This window comes from Thermobia domestica, chromosome 3 (assembly GCF_964235325.1).
Source record: "Thermobia domestica chromosome 3, izTheDome1.hap1.1, whole genome shotgun sequence".
NCBI lineage: Eukaryota > Metazoa > Arthropoda > Insecta > Zygentoma > Lepismatidae > Thermobia > Thermobia domestica.
Window position 1 is genome coordinate 132,058,013 of NC_137456.1, and position 17,581 is coordinate 132,075,593.

The 17,581-nt window shown below is 33.3% G+C and overlaps 1 protein-coding gene across 8 annotated transcripts in view; it reads left to right on the forward strand.

Annotated features, from left to right (window-relative positions):
- LOC145680743 (uncharacterized) overlaps positions 1 to 10,478 on the forward strand; it is a 488,043-nt gene extending 477,565 nt beyond the window's left edge. For 7 of the 8 annotated variants that reach the window (XM_081751705.1, XM_081751706.1, XM_081751709.1 and 4 more), the window contains 2 exons: positions 4,264 to 5,198; positions 9,139 to 10,478. In XM_081751705.1, coding sequence (XP_081607831.1) covers positions 4,264 to 5,198; positions 9,139 to 9,178 — 975 coding nt within the window. In that variant the 3' untranslated portion in view covers positions 9,179 to 10,478. The remainder of the gene's footprint in view (positions 1 to 4,263; positions 5,199 to 9,138) is intronic. The other variant, XM_081751707.1, reaches the window with a different exon arrangement.
- The last annotated feature ends 7,103 nt before the right edge of the window (positions 10,479 to 17,581 follow it).

Here is a 17,581-nt window from a genome sequence, read left to right on the forward strand (position 1 = left end):
ATTTTACATCTATTTGGAGCATAAACATAAATTCTAAATATATGTAAATATGTACGAATAATATATATAAAATATAATTTTCTGTACAATCAAACGTAAAAGTAGTTGACTTAATTATTAGTAACTTCTCTAAAATCCCTTTTGTATTATCGTAATATCCTCTTGACTAACCTAATTGGCTTTATTTCAGTCACTTTTAACTAACATCCTATACACCAGAAGCATATTATTTAAAGTCTATACGAGTACTACTTCGAGAACTTTGCTAAAATAATAACTAACAAATCCGCACGTCCTGCGCGCGCAGGACACTATTGTTGTTTGAATAATTGAATATGATACAAAATTAAAAATATTTGTGGCTAGCAAAGTAGTTTTAATAACACGTTAATAATATCATTAAGAATTTATCGATAATTACTCGAATTTAAGACGTCCTCGAATCTAACACGCTTCCCGATTTCGCTGGGTTAAATTAAGGAAAAATAGTAATATCTTCCGTTTTTATTATTACTAAAGCGCTCTTTGATATTGGTCATTTTCGGTAATTTTTATATATATATCTCTCACCTCTCCATGTTGCGGGGCGCAGCATGATAAAAAAAATATCATAGGCACGAATATTATGTATGTTGAAAATATGATCGAGATCAATTGGGTGGTTCAAGACTTAAGTTCTATTTATTTTTATATGTTAATCTTCCCTCCCCCTCCCCTAGGTTATACCGTCAAAGTGAAAATATTAAAAAAAAAAAAAAAGTTCGAACGTCATCTATGTTGAAAATTTGATCGAGATCGGTCAGGTGATTCAAGAGTTATTAAGTTTTATTTATTTTTATATATTTCTTCCCTCCCCTCCTCCTACCCTAAGTTCTACTGTCAAAGGGATATGATAAAAACCACCCCAAGTGTGAACCTCATCTATGGTGGTAATTTGATTAAGTTCGGTTCGGTGGTTTTAGCGTGGTGAAGTCACAAAGACAATCAATTTTATTTTTGTTTATTTATTTATTTATTTTTTACAAATATGTCTCCCTTCTCCTCTTCTACATTGTGCCGTCAAAGTAAAATGATGAAAACATCCCAAATCCGAACCTTATCTATGTTGAAAGTTTGATCAAAATCGGTCAGGTGGTTCAAGAGATTGAGAGTCACAAACACAGTCATTTTCAATTAGGATCTAAAGTTTTTTGTTCAGACACCGCTATTAATATATAGAAAATTTATAATAATAATAATAATAATAATGATAATGTTTTGGATAAAATCTTGAAGTCACTGAAATTGTTTCAAAATTAGTACTGCTAGCTCTTGAGAAATAAAATAATAAAAAAACATAATTTATTTTTAGTTTATACTTATCATATTTAAATATTTTCAAAATACTATGGAAACTGCCTTATATCTTTGTCCTTAAATACAAGAACGTCAGTGGAGATGAAAACCTTCTTATTATCATACATTTTGAGATAAGGAATGCAAATGTCGTTTTGCAGTAAGATAATGATAAATGAATGGGAAGATATGTTCATCACGTCATATGTTCATGGATAGGTTAGATAACCATGTCCCGATAAGAAGTGTATATAGTTCAAGGGTAACAGAAAATCAGATGTTTAATAAAAATGTACGTTTAAGTGACGTGTATTATTACATTTAAATAACATTCAAGGTATAGGCAAACACAGATAACAAGATCTTTGCTTTTATTCAGTAGTAGTAATTCTGATCCTTATGTTTTAAAAAAAAATAGTACAGACCTTACTTAAATATTACCTTCTGAGATAATATTTATGTGAAGACTAACAATCTGTTCAAATAGTGTATTCGGAAAAAGATTACATAATAAGACTTGAGTTTATTATAATGCATCTAAATATAACGTGGAAACACTTGTCTATAGATTAGACACATACCAGTTGATAGATTTTAAGTTGAACAAGTAATAATAGTTTTTGGATCAGGGGCTACAAAATTTTTGAATGGCCCCTAAATAGTTTTTTTTTTATTTATTTATTTATTTTACGGAATAAACACATAATACTGACAAGTGAGTTAGTGTGGGTTTGGGCACACTATATGTAGCTCTCCAGATATATAATGGTTACAATAAAATTTTTGACTGAAATTTATTGGATGTTTTATCCAAAAAGTGATGTGAGAGAGAGCGAATCCTCGTGTAGTTTTCTAGACAACCGAAAAGTACTAAGTTTTTGTAAACCTAAAAGAAAAAAAATTGTGTAATAAGCATGCCACGTGTTAGAATATGTATTTATAATATACGTGTAGATCAAATTCGGATAACTTCTGCCTAATGTTTAGAAAATTTGAACTTCTTAACTATTTATGCTAGACACACATTATAATTGTTTTATGTGATGATATAAATTGGATGATTGAGATCAAGGTTAAGTCAGATTTACAAAGCTTATTAATTTAGTTTAATTTACAAGGTGCTGTTATTACAACTACTCGATGTAGAAAGTCAGCACTTGACCAAGTAATAGTATGTAGACACAATGTCTTTACCGCATACTTGAAATGGAGCATATTCAGATTATGATGCGCAATTAACCGGTTTACAATTCCAACAGTTAACTTATCAGAATCGCTGAAAATTACCACCACTGAAAAAAAAAAAAAATGTTTACACCGTATAATATTGACTCCGAATACTTTTTGTCATTTGTTCGCTCCCGAAAACTGGTATGAAATTTGTCTTCCACTCCTCGAACAATTTAGCTTCTTGTTAAATTAATTTTTGTATTTTTTTAATATATGTATTAATATATATATTGTTAATATATATATTAACAATAGACATTAATTAGTATATATGTTAATAATATTAAAATATTATTGATATACAATTTTAATCAAAAGAAAAACTATTGTCCAGGACCTATTATATATAAAACAATATTTTTGTATTGTTTTAATGTAGCGTTCCTTTTCATTCTTATTAACTGTAATAAATTTAAAACAAATTGGGCTATATATGGTATATGCAACTTACGCCAAATTGGTTAGTGATATTTCTGATTTCAGAAATTACTTTAAAAAGTATACAAGAGACTTACAAGATTTATTAAAATTGACAAAAAGCACACAATTCTAAAGCTTTAAAAGAATTCTACAAATAAAACTAAAACTGTGGAACATTATCAATAACTTCCCTTTAGATAGCTTTTGGTGCTCTATTCCTCCCTGCCGGTACATTAAATATTCCTTCTCATCCTAAATATATATTTATTAGGCCAGTAACTATTTATGAATTATTAGCAAACATAAAAAAAAAAAGATAACAAATATCAACTGTGCTCGTCTTTAACTTCAGTCCATTGTTATAAAACAATCCACTTCGATAATTGCTCCCCAGTTGACTCGTGTAATTAATTTCTCGCTAGAATGAGGCATTTTCCCAGAGCGATTTATAGTGGCGAAAGTGATTTCCTCGTTCAAGAAAGGCAGTCGTTATAATATTAAAAATTTGCCATCTCTATTTTGTTTAATAGTGAACTCTCATGCATAGTTTCCAAGAAAATTGAGAAAAAACTTAATAATAATTTACACTTAGCGAAGAGCTATCGAATAAACAGCAAAGAATTAATTTTGTATGCTTCCGTTCTATAATAAACTCGAAAATTTTGGATCATTTAAGCAGGCATTTCCAAAAGCTGAAATGGATAAAATTCAATCCACGGCGTGGCGTAGATATCACATACTTACAATATTGTGAAAGACCATACTGTCTAATATCCCGTTTTCAAAATCACCACGAAACTAATACTATGTCGAATTCATCACTGTCACAGCCGTGAAGTTGTGTATTTACCTTCTGGGGGATATTTAAAAGTTAACTTCTACAGACATGCTGAAAAATCAACTGAAAAACTACTTTTTTCAACCTTACCAACATAATTAACTAAGTACATACTTATTTCGTATGTATTGTAAGACATGGTCAATACTCTTATTATTTTTCTTTCTTGTGTATTTTTTAATGTTAACTAGTTCATATTAGCTTGCTATCTTAAATAACTTGAACTAGAAAATAGCAGATGGGATATTCTATCAGCCGTATTTTTTCCTGCCTAAAACGTTGAGTTGTTTAAATATTTATTATAGGGTGTAGAAATTGTCAACTATGATGATAAATTTAGTTTAATCGTAGCTAGTTTTATCTATTGTACTAAATATGTATGGTGCAAAGAATCAAATATGTGTATAATCATTGCATTTATTGTTGCTTTTCCTTTCCAGATGCCTCCAGTGAATAGAGCTCCAGTAGTGAAGTCGTTTGCCTCAAGTGTACAAAATCCCAAGCCACCTTCGTGTCCAACACCAGACTACGACAGTAGTCCTTCTACAACAACAACGCGGCCAAACCATCATCCACCACAACCGCCATTATTACAACAACAATCCATAAAAGATGGTGTTGAAATGCCTTCTATGGAGTCGTTCTCTATTAATCAACCACAGATGCGAAAACCAGTACCTCCCTCGACATATTTCATTCCAAAGAGTCCCCAAGAAAATAACACTGGTCGTTCCGTGTCCATAACAATTGGAGAATATCCGTCAGGAACGAATCGACAGGCTCCTACAAGATTTGACTTCTTACCGTCAAAGACAAACTCTACTCCCGGTAACACGTCTCCGGTTGTTGTTAAACGAGACGCACCATCCACAGATTACAGGGCCAATATGAGACAAGTGTCTAGTCAACTACAGTCGGAATTAGCACAAACTCTTTCAAGGTCAAACTTGAAAAACAGAGCAAATAGTACTTCCGAACCAATCACGAATGGTACAAGTTCAACAACAGCACAAGGTACAGTCACTGTCTCTGTTAATGGACCCCCAGCAACACCAAATGGTAAAATCCCTGAAAAAATATCCTCAATATTTACAGCGAACAAAGTATCCACCAGTAACACTAGTCCGTCAACTACCACCATAGCAGCTGCAACAACAAAGAAAGAGACGAATATAGTTTACAACAATGCTGAGAAAATTATGAATGCTCTGGCCAACAAAGTAACGATAAGGATTCACAACGACGATAACAGCAGTCCAGCCAAAAGTAACCAGTTGAATGGGATCCTCAAGAATGGAATGAATGGATCTGGTAATGCTCCTCAACCACGCAATTTCAACCTTCAACAACAGAAGAGTATTACTTTTGGGGAGATGTAAGAGAGGTTTTCTTTTTAAAACTGATATTTTAAGCACACACACAAGGACTAAAAGGCAAACACTACCATGAGGTGTTGGCTTGTGCTTAATTTCAAACTTCTATTTTTCAATGTTTCAATGATGATTTTAAAAAAAACTTTTGTGCATGATTTTTTTTCTCTTTCTATTTTCTTTTCATTAATCATTCTTCTTCTCTGTGCACAATCTGCGCTTTTTTCTTTCAAACTTCGAAAGGTACTTTGACTTACTCTTACCTCTCCCTGTGTACATAGTCAAGCAATGCATGTTATTTTTAAAAATTATTATTATTATTATTATTATTATTATTTTATTTTATTATTATTATTTTATTATTATTATTATTATTATTATTATTATTATTATTATTATTATTATTATTATTATTATTATTATTATTATTATTATTATTATTATTATTATTATTATTATAGCATTACTCGAGCAGACTGTTCTACCAAATTTTGACACGTTTCTTACACTGTTAGGTTAGGTTAGAGCTTTGTATTTATTTTAAGAGATCATGCACTAATTAAAGAAGTCCATTACTACTTGCAGATTGACTTCACGATGGCTCAGTATAAATACAGTGTGGATGCATGGCATAAAAACTACAATTCATAAAACACGAACCATATTTGCTAGGTGGCCACTAGAAAGCACGAATGCCATCTAACAGTGTCAGAGCAGGGAGCCCGAGCGGTAGCGAGGGGAAAGCAGGCGCGTCATCGAAGGGGGATTATACGCATAAACGAGAATAGTGGAAGAGCACACTTACAATACCTTCACTATCATTTAAAATTCATTTCAATATACTGTGCACTGACAGTAATTACTTATATTCACACTCTCATTCCTTCACGGAAAACGTTTCACATCGTATTTTACCTGTAACTTTTCTACTTGGAAGAACCGTCTGCTCGAGTGAATCCATTATTATTACGAATAATCCAGTGTAAGAACGCGTTAAGCCTTTTTATGTAATTGTGAAGTAACAGTTTTATAATATAGACCTGAGAACGTAGATTTAGATACTCGTTTCATTAAATGAAGAAATGAAGAAACACTGCTAATAACGATGAAACAAGTGAGTTTCCTTTCACATTATGAAACGGTAATAGTCTTCCAACTATGGGGAAAAATTAATATTGAAACCGGAAGTAGATCATCTATCACTCCCGGCAGGGGCGGATCCAGAACGGACTTCTGGGGGGGGCGGTCGGCGGTAATACTGCTACTTTTAAGAGCTCCAAACTTGTTATGGATGGGTTTATTTATATATAAAATAAGTTTCCTCTTGTGGGGGGGCGATCGCCCCGATCGCCCCCCTCTGGATCCGCCCCTGACTCCCGGTGTACAACAAGGATAAGGTTGGCAATGGAGCATCAGTTCTTGACACTAAATTTATATAAAAAATCTTGCTATCTCTTATAGATTTTGTTCTACGCGAGTGAATATGTATTAATAGTTTATTACATATTTTGCAATAAATATATTCTTCATAATGATGATCAGATGTTTAATTTCAAGTATTGTAGTATAGCAGTTTTCGGCTTTACTTTGGTCAAAAGGAAGCACTTCTTAAGTATAAAAATATGAATTGCAGGCGGTGATAATAGAAACAAATAAAATAGAAAGCTTCATATTAACCGCAAACGTTTTAAAAATATATATTATTAGTAATACTTTCGAGGAGCATAGTACTTGTCTTCAATTTACTTACGTCGAAGAAAGTTATACAAGTAAAAACACGTGGGAAGGTGAAATGAATAAAATGATTCGAAGTAGGTACACTCTTCAGGGAAAGAAATATACTATGGTACAAGAACCACTGTAACAATCCAGTTAATTTCTCCGTGATGATCTTGGTTGATTGATGACTTTCAAAAACCAGCCAAGGGTACCATGGAGTAATGGATTAGCATTCTTTTGGTTCCACATCTTTCTGCAAAGATGATGATATATTAATACTTCAGAAGTTCCTGAAGATAAATTAGGAAAATGTCTAATTTCAAATTTTAATTGACCAATTCTCAACAATCGAGTGGAATTTACAAGGCCATTTGCCAGTGGAAAATTTTATATATAGAGGTCAAACCAAATTGAATATTTGTATCAGAATAGCTGAACATGTTCGTACTATTAAGACCTGATTCCTCAAAAATTTATCTGAACTGTCATTACATCTTAGGGGAAATGAACATAATAATTTTAATATATGTTTAATGATAAAAGCAAAAGCTACGACTGAACACAAAATTAAGGAGTATTTTTACATTCATAAATCATTATCTCGATGGCTATTTTGTCTTTACTTGTATTCCCAGTGCAAAGGAAGAAAGCATAAAGTGACACTCGTTAAAGGAAGTCTTATAGTTTTTGCTAATATCTTGTAGAAGAACTACTATGTATTTTCCTGTGCACTTCGTTTTGGGATAAGGAATAAGGAACATTTTACTAGTATATAAATAAAATGGGGAATGAAAATATCGGAGCAAACATTAACTTTTAAAATACAAATTACAATATAGGATATTCTACAATGCCCCATATTGTACGAAAGTTTTTTTGCTAGATATTTTAATTCTATTGAGCACACTAAATTTGAGCAGCGCTGCAAGGAACACGTTTGTGAAATAAACTAATACAAACTTCAAATGAAAAAGAAATAATAATTTGAATATAAATTTAATTCCGTATGTTCTATGATAGAAGTAAACCATAAATACAACTGTTTCGACAGAAACTGGAAAGCTGTTGTAAACAATTTGCGTTAAATTTGTATAAGCGTTTGTCATGCATAACATCTAGAATGTTCCTCATAAACCGTGTCCATGTCTTATCTATTTCTCTATTTTCTTCATACATTCTCATTCCACCAGTTATAATGTAATCATTCGTCTCCTTTCGCCTAAGCATACTATATTCTGAAATGCTAAAATAAGGATATATTTCCACCTGCCTAACTATGGTATTTAGAATGCAAAATTCTCCATATCTGGTTGATATGCTGAAAGCATACAATAAGCAGAGTAAATACAATCACGGTGAACCAAGGTTTAACCATTCAATTATTTAAATACGGCAATATATACACAAAGCAGTAAGACCATTTGTTGGGAAAATATATGGGAACAATCTTTACTCTGAAAATACGGACATATCCGCATAAATGCTGATATAGGGTAATCTTAGCCTACAATGCATAACCGTGGGACGTAAATTTAAAAATTTAATTTCAGTACGAGTAAGTAATCTGCTTATGGCACTTTTCGATTTCAAGAATTTTGTTCTGGCAACTACTATACTCACTCATAATGTAGAGAATTTTGACTATATTTAAAAACAAACTAAACATAGCGAAAATAATTAGTTTTTGTTTTTTTATATTTAACATTCCTAGTAAATATTCCTTTTGTTTATTGTCAAATGAAGTGAACATGCAACGTATACAACATTTTGTTTGAAATCATAATTAAAACTATAGGAATATATAAACAACATGTTTTTGCACTTTCTGTCTTATATTGTTAGGCTCAAACGAGTTATACGTATATTGCAGTAGTTATAAGTAAGTTTGAGAATGTCGAAGACATAGGTCTAAAGAAAACTCTTGACAAGGTGGTTGCTACTCATAAGTGTAGTTCAAAATTAAAGTGAAAATAGTTTATTATTATTATTATTATTATTATTATTATTATTATTATTATTATTATTATTATTATTACTGACTTTAAGGACACAACAAAGTGTGTTGCAGAGAGATTACATAAATATAAATATTGTTATTGAAATAATGCGCATTCATGACTGATTCTAAAAATTGATCATGAGAGAGAAATATTTACTATATTTTTTTTACTTCTTTTTATTTATTATTGTACAATTCTTGATTGATTGTTCATTTTTTTATTTCAGCACAACAGTGATAGGTGACGAACCAACCACTGAATTGTAGCAGCTAAGTTAAAATCATATTTTTTAACAGCAAGGCAAAAAGGACCACTTTCATGGTATAGATTAGCTGCTGCCGCTTCTAAAAGAAAAATTACCATGACTATAGTGGACATAGAGCAAATGTTAAATTTCCCATTGGCAAGTTAGACGAGGAACATCAAATTAAAATGTCAATGTGCGGAAACTACCACTAAAAGCGGTGCTTCTAGTGAGGTGCTCTAATTGAAGAGGTAATTAACACGACCTAATGATGTGAAGGCCAGCAAGAAAACTTATAATGAATTCTATTCTTCATCCAAAGTATTGTTTCAGCATGGCTTATACGTGAATGGTTTAAAGAACAATTCTTTAATGAAGCAAAAATTGTGCCCAGCCTCGAAACAGGCTTCTCTCTGTGGATATAACTGCTGGAAATATTCTGTAGCTTGCTCCAGTATTTATTTAAAGCAGCTGAAGTTTGTTTAATGGAGCTTCTAAATTTTAGCTACAATGTTTGTGTTCGTCCTTAGCTATTGGTCAATTAAAGTATAAAAATTATATTTTAAAAATAATACTTTTATGTATTGTTGAAAATGGAACACACTAATTTTATATATAAAAAAGTGTTCTTATTCTACATCACTGTTAATATTTGTAATATAACATTAAAAGTATATATATTATTGTGATTTGCCCTAAATTACACTGTACGCCATAAATCATCTTTTTCGTTTAACGTCAAAATGTGTATGTTGTGTAATTAAGTTTAGAGTTATTTTGTCAAAAAAAAAAAAAAAAAATCGAACTTTGTGTGTATTTCAGTTTATGGAAAGTCGTCAAGTGTTAAGTGTTAGAGCAATATGTACCTGTGTATAGCATCCGGTGCTATATATTTGTTTTAACAATGGAAATTTGTTTAAAAGTAAGCGACAGATATTATGTTAAACCGTGTATTATGCAACACATTCCAATGCATGCAAGATTTTTTGCAATGTAATTATGTAAATTGGTGTAACTAAGCATGTACGTATATAGAAAACAAAAAAAGAAAAAGAAAGAAAAGAATCCTTGAATAATGTCTTTATAACCTGAAAATGCATTAAGATTTTAAAAAAAATACAAATCATATTCAAACTTCTATTTCTGTACAACAAATCATTTTACAATGAAAAAAAAATGCTTGCATGTGAGTTGCTACTTATGTATTTTACAAAAATATGTGTATAAATGATTATATAAAATGATGTAAGGTTTTAAATTAATTATGATTCTATGTATTGTACAGATTTTTTATTTAATAAAATATGCTGTATTAATATCTACGTGTACTATAGTTGTTACTGTCTTCATCCTTTCAGTTCGTTAGTACGCATAAAAACTTAAAACAAGTATAAACTTAACAATTCAGAATAAATTCTTTAAGAATCTAGTATTTTGACAGAAGTTTCTATTTTATGAAGTGTACAGAGGAAGACAATTTAGTATTATTTTTAGACAAAATTGCCAAACTAAGATAGCATTCTGAAAACAAAAGTTAGAGGAATTTTCAGAAGAAATAAAACTCGCAATTGCGTCGAGAGGATTACTCAGGAAGCTCAATTTTTAAAATGGTATTGCATTCTGATAACATGTTGTTTGAAAGTTCAGGAACAGTTCGGAATAGATTTCACAATTTCAAAGAGTTAACTGACGCTGTCAACGTTTGAAATCTACATAAATTAGCTATGCTAGCTTAAAACAGTTAATTTCGTAAGTGAACGTATTAATTTAGAAAAAGTTATTTAAAAAAAAAAAAATTCTCAAGGAGCTAGGACAGGAAACTGTAGCACTTATGATAGTCAATTTATCCTTACATTAGCTAGTACATCTCTGCCATGTAGATCTTTATGTTGACTTACTTGCTTCCTGACCTGAGCCCGTTTCTATGGAACATAGAGCATCTACGAATTCCATCTGACCTCAATGAGCATATTTTTCAATCTCTTTCTAGGTTTTCTCACTTGTCTTGCATTTCTTTTCTATGGTTTTCCATGTATCCTCGTCGGCCGGTGCGTTGAAGATTTGGATAAATAATATATTCTTATACTGCTCTCTTCTAAACCTCAGCGTCTATCCAGCTCATCTCCATTTTCTTTTTCTTTTTTTTAATAAGGTTTCTGACTAGCAATTCCAAAGTTTTTCTTTTATTTGATTTTTTATCAGGATTTCTGAATAGCAATCCCAAAGTTCTAGCTTCATATCATTGCAAACCAGTATATTTTAATACTCTTCCAAGATAACTGTTTATAAACGACTATAATTCTCTAGTCACTTTCTTTGTTACTTTTAAAGGTTGGGACTTATTGACTAAACAGGTTTTACAGTACTCCGAAAGATACATAGTTTTACTTTAGGTAATAGATAGTTCCAAATGTGTACAAGTGAGCAAACGTTCCTCTGCTTTCTATATTCTTTGCTAATTTTTTTCTACACAAATAGTTCTGTTGTCCGTATGCTTCTAAATAGATAAAAGCTACGACTTCTTTTATGCTATTATTCTCAAGAATATATGTTTTTATTTTGGCTATTTACTTTCAATACTTTTTTGTGCCAAAGTCTTTTATCTTCTTTTCTACTTCCTTTTGCAAGTACTAGAGTTTTGTGGCATCATCTCTGTCTCTTTAAGGCGTACGCGCCTTTGACATGGGAGACCCAGGTTCGATTTTCGGCGGGAACTCAAGTAGTTCGGATTCCACGTTAATCAGTAGGTCCCCGTCTCATATAGCCTCGCTGCTGAACGGAACGTTAAACTCAAAACAACTCAACTCTAACATGTTCATTGTATCTATGCAAATTACAACGTTACATCCACAATAAACGAAATCAAGGCTGGTGTCCGGAACAAATAAATCTTTGGAGATGACTAGAAAATGCATTTTTTATTTTTCTCGTTTAATTTTTATTAAGAAAGGAATTTCTGTATATTTTTCACTGTCCTTTGTTTGTTTAGGTTACTTCACCACTTGGCACACCGTGTATTGTTTTTTAGTTGGAATAAAATTCTATTTCAGTAAAAAATCAACGTGTATAAACAAGACTGTCACATACTCTATGAATGAAACTAGTTGTAGGTAGAAATAACTGAATAGAAATCTGTAAGAGTATATTTATATAGCTTAATATTGTGGTCTCAATATGGTCCCTCTTCCCATCACTTGTGATTGCTTACACAGGACACTTTTGGGGAGCGGGGTAGTTGTGTGAATCACAATGTTCTGGCATTCGGGATATGACTGGTATGTGGTTCTGATCTTGAAACCTTAGATGAACGGATAATTTAGTATAATGCTTGCAATAATCATTTTGATGTTTTATAGCTGTTCGTATTAGGCATTCTTATTGTGTAAGCGTCTATTTGTCAGCTTGTCGATTTGAAGGGACGCATCTCACTCTGTTCCGGGAGCATCTCTCTTTTTCTCTCTCTGTATGCATATACATATATACAGAGAGCGGAAGAGAGAGAGACTTTCGAACTGAGAGTAGTTTTCGTCTCAGAGGGTGATGATCGGCTAAAGTGCAAAGAAATTTTGCGACATTTCGACATGATGGTCTCTGCAACAAGCACATTTCTCAAGAAATTTGCATATTGTAGAGACTCATATGTGCGAAATTAAGGAAAATTTCGTCTTTTCGATCACCGCCCTCGGATACATACCTCCGATTAGATATACCTGCTTCCTCGTTTTCATTGTTTTACTTCTCTAATAAATGTCACTGGAATTTTTACCTCGTTTTCAATTAACATATTAAACGGGTAATACGCTCTCTTTTCCCACCTCTCATGTTCTGTATGCATTATTAATAAAAAATAAAAAAAATATTCCTTGGAGGGGATTCGAACTGACGTCCTTTGGATTTATAATCTAGCGTCTTAACCACCACACAAAGATCAATACTTGAGAAGTGTTTAGTTGTTTTCATATTTGTTCGTATTTGTATTTTGTTCCCACTTCGATGATTTTTACCTTTTTTTTTTATTCGTTTACCAGACGTTTCTGAATTTCTCTTTCGGTGTCGTCCTTTATTTACACCATGCACTATTCGTATTTACAGTTTGTGCCCCTCTTCAATGTCTTATTCAGATTAGACTTATTTCCTTACCCTTCAGTACACTTTTAGACCAAGGGCCAAGGGGTAATAACTCCCCCCCCCCATTAGGAAACTTTTGCCACTATATCAGAAATGTTCCTTAGGGTCCTTAGAATCAAAAAAAATAGTTGTTGGTCACCATATAAGTGCAACACCTGGATCCTGGAGCCCTTAACCCTTTAGCACTCATGTATATTTACAGACATCGATGGGATCTCTTTAAATGACCGTTAGTGCAACACTGGAACAAGTTATACCTCGATTAATTTGTAAGAGTACAGGCTTTCTGTTTACGTAATGAACGAGACATTTCTGCGTACAAAGAAAAACAATTGAGGGATATTTAAGAAAATTTCCCTTAAAAAGTCCCTTCTTGCGATTCTTTTAGTTATTACATGGCAACACTGTAAAATACGTGAATAATAAAATATATTTGTGTGTTCTATTATATGTTCAACTTAACCTGAAACTTTCTTCTTGATCCAACAAATAGCAGCAGAGGAAATATGTATTTTATAATCTTCAGTGTTCATAATAATTGATTTTCATTTAAGTACGAGTATGACTTTGTATCAGTGTTCCGTTTTATTTTTGTATAGAAAACAAGTGATACAAATTATTCTAGCTGATTTTCTCATTCGTTATATCATGACAAATTCTCAGTACCGAGAAATCCCCCAGGAAGGTTTTATGGTTTGTTGGTCCATGGTATAATAGAAAATGTTTCAAAGTAATAATTTCACTGTTGTGCGATTACGTTATGTTCTTTTGAAAATACTGTTGTTCTGGTGTTCTACAATGAATACAACTTCTAAACATATCTGCTAGTATGTGAAGTTATAAAAAAAAACTCTCAAAGGCATGTATTCTTATTACATGTGCACACAGATAATCGCACTTAATATAGTAAGTAATATATAGTTTTTTAATTGCCGTAATATTAAACAATTTGATATATTTTTGTGATCTTGTCTGTCTGTAAGTTGATAATAGTAGCACGTTCGCTCTAAAATCCACGTGTTCTAAGTTATTCTGAAAAAGAATGGCAAACAAAAAGAAGCCAGTCAGACAGACGGCAATTGCATCAAGAAAAGGGATTGGTATTGTGAAAAATCGAGAATTCTGTGTAATACACTACGCATGAAACGAAACTGACATGAGGACGACAAATTTCATCGAAAAAAGCTTCTATAAAAACTTTCAGGTCAAAGAACTGCGGCAAGAAACTGATACTGCAAAACCGCACTGATTAACATCAATCTGTATCAAGATTCCTATAGAAAACTACACAAACACGGTATATCTCTGGGACTCCCAAAGTTTTACTAAACCACGATTGCTAAGTCAATCTGCTGAATCATGTCTGGGGGGAAATTGTACACTCTTAGTGGATAATTCATCATATTTGGAGGATATTGCCATACGACAGTGTGTAGCAGACATCCTGTTTAACGAGGAGCAGTGCGTATTTTGCCAAAAATAGAGCTAATGGGGATCACAGAAAAAGGGAAAGGATGTTTCATTGGAAACTCTTGTGACATGTGCCACTAGAATAGCTGAACGAGCCATCAAAGGAACTCCCCATTCGATAGGAAGACGAATCACTATTGTTACAGATTCAAGAAGTGGGTCTCATAACAGCCAAAACGAGGCACCATAACTTGTACCAGATGCTTGAGCTGAAATTGGTCATGAAAGAAACATACCTAAAGATAAATTCATTAAAGGCGCACTCTGTGCAGGTATGTCAGTAAGTGTTTTGATTATTGAAACAGATTTACTGGTACTGCGAGCTGTTCTTAATCATCACCAACTGGTGTGAGTTCGTGGCTACCCACGGCGGGAATGCTACATTCCAAGGTCACAGATGTACATCTCTCATGCAGTTTATATTTACCCTAACTAGAAGCGATACGCACATCCTCGGAAATTATCCCATCAAAAGGGGAGAACACAGAGGAATGTTTTAAGACCGATGACTGGAGATCATCATCGCTTTCGACAACACAATCACACAATTGCTGTTTCAAATTCAAATATTTGTGAATACGAAGATGAGTGGACCGTACGGTTTTGCAGAGTTATTAATTTTGTACTGCTTGTGAGATATCTGCTATACCCAGGAGCACCTGTTTTGAAATCGACCATGGTACACCTCAATCAGATGAACAAACATCTTGCGTTAAAAAATTGGCGACACGGATTTTTCGAAGACTTGGGCCTGTATTACTTGCAGCTAAAAGGATAGATATAAACTAAAAATGGAGATGAGGCAAGTCTAAGCTCTTGGAATGTAGCAATTTTGTCATGGGCAGCAACGAAAGAACTGATGCTTGTCGATGGTGATTAATACAAGTTCGCAGTAACGATAAAGTTGCTTCAATAACCAAAAAGCTTACTGACATACCTGCACAGATTGCGCTTTAAACAAATTTATCTTTAGGTGTGTTTCTTCCATGAACAATTTCAGCTTGACGATCTGGGACAAGTTGTGGTACTTCATTTCGGCTGCTATGAGATCCACTTCTTGAATCTGTAACAGTAGTGATTCATCTTTCTATCGTATAGGTGTCCCTTTAATGGCACGTTCAGCTGTTCTAGTGACACATGTCACTAGAATTTCCAATGAAACATCCTTTTCCTTTTTCTGTGATTCCCATTAGCTCTATTTTTGGCAAAATACGCACTGCTCCTAATTAAACAGAATGTCTGCTATACACTGTCGTATAGCAATAAGCTCCAAATATGATGAATTATCCACTAAGAGTGTACAATTTCACCCCAGACAGCAGATTGACTTAGTAATCGCGGTAATTTAGTGAAACTTTGGTAGTTCCAGAGATATACCATGTTTGTTTGTGTCGTTTTCTGTAGGAATCTGGATACAGATTTATGTTAATCGGTGCAGTTTTGCAGTATCAGTCTCTTGCCGCAGTTCTTTGACCTGAAAATTTTTATAGAAGCTTTTTTCGATGAAATTAGTCGTGCTCATGTCAGTTTTGTTTTGTGCGTAATGTGTTACACAGAATTTTTTATTTTCCACAACACCAATCCATTTTCTTGATGCAATTGTCGTCTGTCTGACTGGCTTCTTTTTGTTTGCCATTCTTCTTCAGAATAGTGCTCTCAACGGGTCGGGTCGGGTTGAAGACCGACCCGACCCGACCCGATAACCCGACCCGACTGACCCGAACCGTGATCCGATCTGATTGACCTGGCCCGATAACCCGACCCGAGCTGACCCGAGTGACCCGACCCGAATAACCTGATCCGACAACCCGACCCGAGTTGACCCGATTGACCCGACCCGACCCGACCCGATAACCCGACCCGACTGACCCGAACCGTGATCCGATCTGATTGACCTGGCCCGATAACCCGACCCGAGCTGACCCGAGTGACCCGACCCGAATAACCTGATCCGACAACCCGACCCGAGTTGACCCGATTGACCCGACCCGAGTAGCCTGACCCGACAACCCGACCCGAACTGACCCGACCCGACCCGTTTGAGAGCACTATGCCAAAATGCACTCACATTGGGAAACTAGTTTTAAAAGCATAATTTTAGAAAATAAAGCATAAAGCATGATTTAAAATATATAGCACAATTCTTGGAAAATTCTCTTTAACTGAAAGTTTAACATACTGTGTTAATATTTTTAAAGCCAATATTTACAATGCAAAATCATTGAGAACATAACAATGCAACAATGAAAAGCTTATTTTCATTTCTGTAAACTTTTCGGTGTAATCCTTTGATGTGGAGAAAAGAAAAAAGTAAAAGAAGAAATTTTTCAGCCAACAATGAATAGTATGCAAGAACTCCATACTATACTGTTACAGTGACGACGCCAGCTTTAAGTTCTTAGGGGGGTAAAGGAGGGGCAAATACATTTTCGGGGGGCGGCTATTTGCCATACCAAAAATGACATATTTATTACGTTTGACTTATTTTACATTACATTGTGTATTTCGTTGCTGTTTTTATGTTAGATCTATATGATTATAAATTAAACTTATTTCAAATAAAATTTGTAACTAACAAATAAGTAACGTCTGCACATGAAATATTTTTCAATGAAACTTTTGAAGCCTAAACATAAATTGAATTACTTTCGCGTATGCTACAAGTAACACATTCGTCTATATGCTACGTATCTCTCTCTCTCTCTCTCTCTCTATATATATATATATATATATATATATATATATATATATATATATAGAGAGAGAGAGAGAGAGAGAATTTACGAGGAGCTGCTCAAAATGTTGTAGTCCAATCCAGAAGGAGTGT